The 4,725-nt window shown below is 42.3% G+C and overlaps 1 protein-coding gene across 1 annotated transcript; it reads right to left on the reverse strand.

The window, feature by feature from the left end:
- Positions 1-528: 528 nt before the first annotated feature.
- LOC139581961 (skin secretory protein xP2-like) lies at positions 529-1,314 on the reverse strand. The gene has a single exon (XM_071412148.1). The coding sequence runs from the start codon at positions 1,312-1,314 to the stop codon at positions 529-531; it is 786 nt and encodes a 261-aa protein (XP_071268249.1).
- Positions 1,315-4,725: the final 3,411 nt, after the last annotated feature.

Here is a 4,725-nt window from a genome sequence, read left to right on the forward strand (position 1 = left end):
GTTGTACTGTAATGAAATGAAATGAAAATGTGATACTACCTGTGGAGCGAAGCGGAATGCGACCGGGTTGTTGAGTGCGGAAGTTCTATTCGGTAGACGTTGGCTAGCTGTTGGCTAGCTAGCAGTGTCTCCTATGTTAAGGACGACAAATAGCTGGCTAGCTAACCTCGGTAAATTAAGATAATCACTCTAAAACTACACACTCTAAACTACACAATTATCTTGGATACGAAGACAGCAAAGACAACTATGTAGCTAGCTAACACTACACTAATCAAGTCGTTCAGTTGAGTGTAATAGTTGCTACAGTGCTGCTATTCGGTAGACGGTGGACGTTTGCTAGCTGGCTAGCTGCTGGGCAGATAGCAGTGTAGACTGCGTTAGGACGACGTAATACGATAATTACGCAATTATTTTTGATACAAAGACGGCTATGTAGCTAGCTAAGAAGAAATTGCTAAGATTAGACAAATCAAACCGTTGTACTATAATGAAATGTAATGAAATGTAATGAAAAGTAATGAAAAGTTATACTACCTGCGGACCAAAGCGCGAATGCGACCGCTCGCTCCAACCCGGAAGTGCTGGTGCCATCTCTGCTCCTTTCTGGAGGGCTGGGGCCATCTCTGCTCCTTTCTGGAGGGCTGGGGCCATCTCTGCTCCGTTCTGGAGGGCTGGGGCCATCTCTGCTCCGTTCTGGAGGGCTGGGGCCTTCTCTGCTCCGTTCTGGAGGGCTGGGGCCATCTCTGCTCCGTTCTGGAGGGCTGGGGCCTTCTCTGCTCCGTTCTGGAGGGCTGGGGCCATCTCTGCTCCTTTCTGGAGGGCTGGGGCCATCTCTGCTCCTTTCTGGAGGGCTGGGGCCATCTCTGCTCCTTTCTGGAGGGCTGGGGCCATCTCTGCTCCTTTCTGGAGGGCTGGGGCCATCTCTGCTCCTTTCAGGAGGGCTGGGGCCATCTCTGCTCCTTTCAGGAGGGCTGGGGCCATCTCTGCTTCTTTCAGGAGGGCTGGGGCCATCTCTGCTCCTTTCAGGAGGGCTGGGGCCATCTCTGCTTCTTTCAGGAGGGCTGGGGCCGTCTCTGCTCCTTTCAGGAGGGCTGGAGCCATCTCTGCTCCTTTCTGGAGGGCTGGGGCCATCTCTGCTCCTTTCTGGAGGGCTGGGGCCATCTCTGCTCCTTTCTGGAGGGCTGGGGCCATCTCTGCTCCTTTCTGGAGGGCTGGGGCCATCTCTGCTCCTTTCTGGAGGGCTGGGGCCATCTCTGCTCCTTTCTGGAGGGCTGGGGCCATCTCTGCTCCTTTCTGGAGGGCTGGGGCCATCTCTGCTCTTTTTTGGAGGGCTGGGGCCATCTCTGTTCCTGAGTAGTGCAGCGTTGATGCCGGTGCTGATTGTATCCAGTCACTTAGGATAAGAGCATCTCCTATAAGAAGTAATTCATATACAAATATAATGGGGAAAAGGTTTACCAGATGTATGCACAAGGCCTGAGCTGAGCTGAGATAAATACTATATATAATACTATATATATATATATATATATAATATATAAAATACTATAATACTGAGCTGAGATAAATTCTCGTCAACAATTTTTTTTTGTCAGCATGGAAACACAGCAGAATGTCTCAAAGACGAATTAAAGACATTACCATCCTGAGACAAGGCCGACATAAGACATAAGACATAAGACATAAGACATAAGACATAAGACATAAGACATTACACCCATAAGTGTATTTCAGTACAGATGTTGTTATATTAATAGTGTAAAGTTTGATAGTTTAATATAGCGTCTGACTTGTAAATCAGAGGATCAATGTTCTCAGTAATGTGCTGCTTTTATGTTTTTTTATGTATAACACGTGTGCCTTTATTTGGCGGCCGCACATCCTTTAAACAACTTAAATGTTTCATCAGACGAACAAGATCTGTGTCCCAAACGGCAACCCATTCCCGAGGATTCCCTTTGTTAGGCCCCTTGTCAAATGTAGTACGGAATAGACTGAAAGTTATATCTGGTTTCGTCACCTCAGACATTCTTTATTTTGTGTTTTGGCTTCTTCTCTGAGAGGTTGGAAAAGCTTGACATTTGCATTTTTTTTTTTTGTGTGATCTGGCAACCGGCCAGAGGGAGCAGGTGTTTTGAAAGAGAGAATGAGCGAGAGAGAGTGAGAAAGAGAGAGAGAGAGAAAGAGATAGAGACAGAGGGAGGGAATGAAAGAGTGAAAAAGAGAGAGAGCTTCCCTATCAAATCTAAAAATGTCAAACAGAAAACCGAAGAAAATTAACAATGACACATGGTTTGATGAAGAATGCAAAAACCTAAGATTTTTTTTTGAAACTTATCCAACCAAAAACATAGAGACCCAGAAAACCTGAGTCTATGCCTTCACTATGGTGAATCATTAAAACAATACAGAAATACACTACGGAAAAAGAATGAACAGCACGTCAGAAATCAGCTCAATGTAATTGAAGAATCCATAGACTCCAACCACTTCTGGAAAAATTGGAAACACTAAACAAACAACAACACAGAGAGTTATCTATCGAAAATAGAGTTGTATTGTATTGTAAACCACTTCTCCAATCTTTTTGGCCCTATAACATAGAACAAACAGCAAAAACATCTACAGTGGGGAGAACAAGTATTTGATACACTGCCGATTTTGCAGGTTTACTTAAAAATCATACAATGTGATTTTCTGGATTTTTTATTTAGATTCCGTCTCTCAAAGTTGAAGTGTACCTATGATAAAAATTACAGACCTCTACATGCTTTGTAAGTAGGAAAACCTGCAGTGTATCAAATACTTGTTCTCCCCACTGTAGATGATCAAATACAAATCTTAGAATCAACTATCAAAGACTACCAGAACCCATTTGTCACGCCCTGGCCTTAAGTATTCTTTGTTTTCTTTATTATTTTAGTTAGGTCAGGGTGTGACATGGGGTATGTTTGTGTTTTGGGTGTTTATTATGGTAAAGGGGGTGTTGGTTTTAGTGTATGGGTTTGTGTGGAGTGTATGTGTCTAGTATTGTCTATGGTTGAGTGTAGGTGTTTAGGAAAGTCTATGGTTGCCTGATTTGGTTCTCAATCAGAGACAGCTGGTTATTGTTGTCTCCGATTGGGAGCCATATTTAAGGTAGCCATAGGCTTTAGATGTTTGTGGGTAATTGTCTATGTTGAACGTTTGTAGCCTGTGTGTGTGCACTTTCGTTTGTAGCTTCACGTTTGTTGTTTTGTTTAGTTTGTATAAGTGTTTCGTTTCGTGTTCATCTTCGTCATTAAAATAAAGAGAAGATGTATTCATATCCCGCTGCGCCTTGGTCCGTCCACACGATCGTGACACCATTGGATTCTCCAATTACATTGAATGAACTACAGGACAAAATAAAAACCCTCCCACCCAAAAAGGCCTGTGGGGTTGATCGTATCCTCGATGAAATGATCAAATGTACAGACAACAAATTCCAATTGGCTATACTAAAACTCTAACATCATCCTCAGCTCTGGCATCTTCCCCAATATTTGGAACCAAGGACTGATCACCCCAATCCACAAAGGTGGAGAACATTTGACCCCAATAACTACTGTGGGATATGCGTCTACAGCAACCTTGGGAAAATCATCTGCATTAGCATTAACAGCAGACTCATACATTTCCTCAGTGAAAAAAATGTACTGAGCAAATGTCAAATTGTCTATTTACGAAATGACGTATTCACCCTGACACCCTAATTGACAAACAAATAAACCAAAACAAATGCGAAGTCTTCTCATGCTTTGCATGACGAGAAAACAAATAGATAATTATTTGACACACTGGAAAGAATTAACCAAAAAACAGAGTGAACTAGAATGCTATTTGTTGTTTATTATCTATTTCACTTCGTTTGGTAATGTTAACATATGTTTCCCATTCAGAGAGAGAGAGAGAGAGAGAGAGAGAGAGAGAGAGAGAGAGAGAGAGAGAGAGAGAGAGAGAGAGAGAGAGAGAGAGAGTTTGTTTGATGATCTGACTATGTACAGACTCAGTGAGCATAGCCTTGCTATTGAGAAAGGCCGCCGCAGGCAGACCTGGCTCTCAAGAGAAGACAGGCTATGTGCTCACTGCTCACAAAATGAGGTGGAAACTGAGCTGCACTTCCTAACCTCCTGCCAAATGTATGACCATATTAGAGACACATATTTCCCTCAGATTACACAGATCCACAAAGAATTAGAAAACAAACCCAATATTGATAAACTCCCAAATCTACTGGGTGAAATACCACAGTGTGCCATCACAGCAGCAAGATTTGTGACCTGTTGCCACAAGAAAAGGGCGACCAGTGAAGAACAAACACCATTGTAAATACAACCCATATTTATGTTTATATATTTTCCCTTTTGTATTTTAACCATTTGCACATCGTTACAACACCGTGTATATATACATAATATGACATAATGACATTTGAAATGTAATGTTGGGCTCGATTGGTGCTTCTACACCTGCATTGCTTGCTGTTTGGGGTTTTAGACTGGGTTTCTGTACAGCACTTTGAGATATCAGCTGATGTAAGAAGGGCTATATAAATACATTTGATTTGATATCAAAGAACAAACAGCAAAAACATCTATATGACAATTTATAAATCTTAGAATCAGCTGTTAAAGACTACCAGAACACATTGGATTCTCCAATTACATTGGATGAGCTACAGGACAAAATACAAACCCTTCA

This window comes from Salvelinus alpinus, chromosome 7 (assembly GCF_045679555.1).
Source record: "Salvelinus alpinus chromosome 7, SLU_Salpinus.1, whole genome shotgun sequence".
NCBI classification, from domain to species: Eukaryota; Metazoa; Chordata; class Actinopteri; order Salmoniformes; family Salmonidae; genus Salvelinus; species Salvelinus alpinus.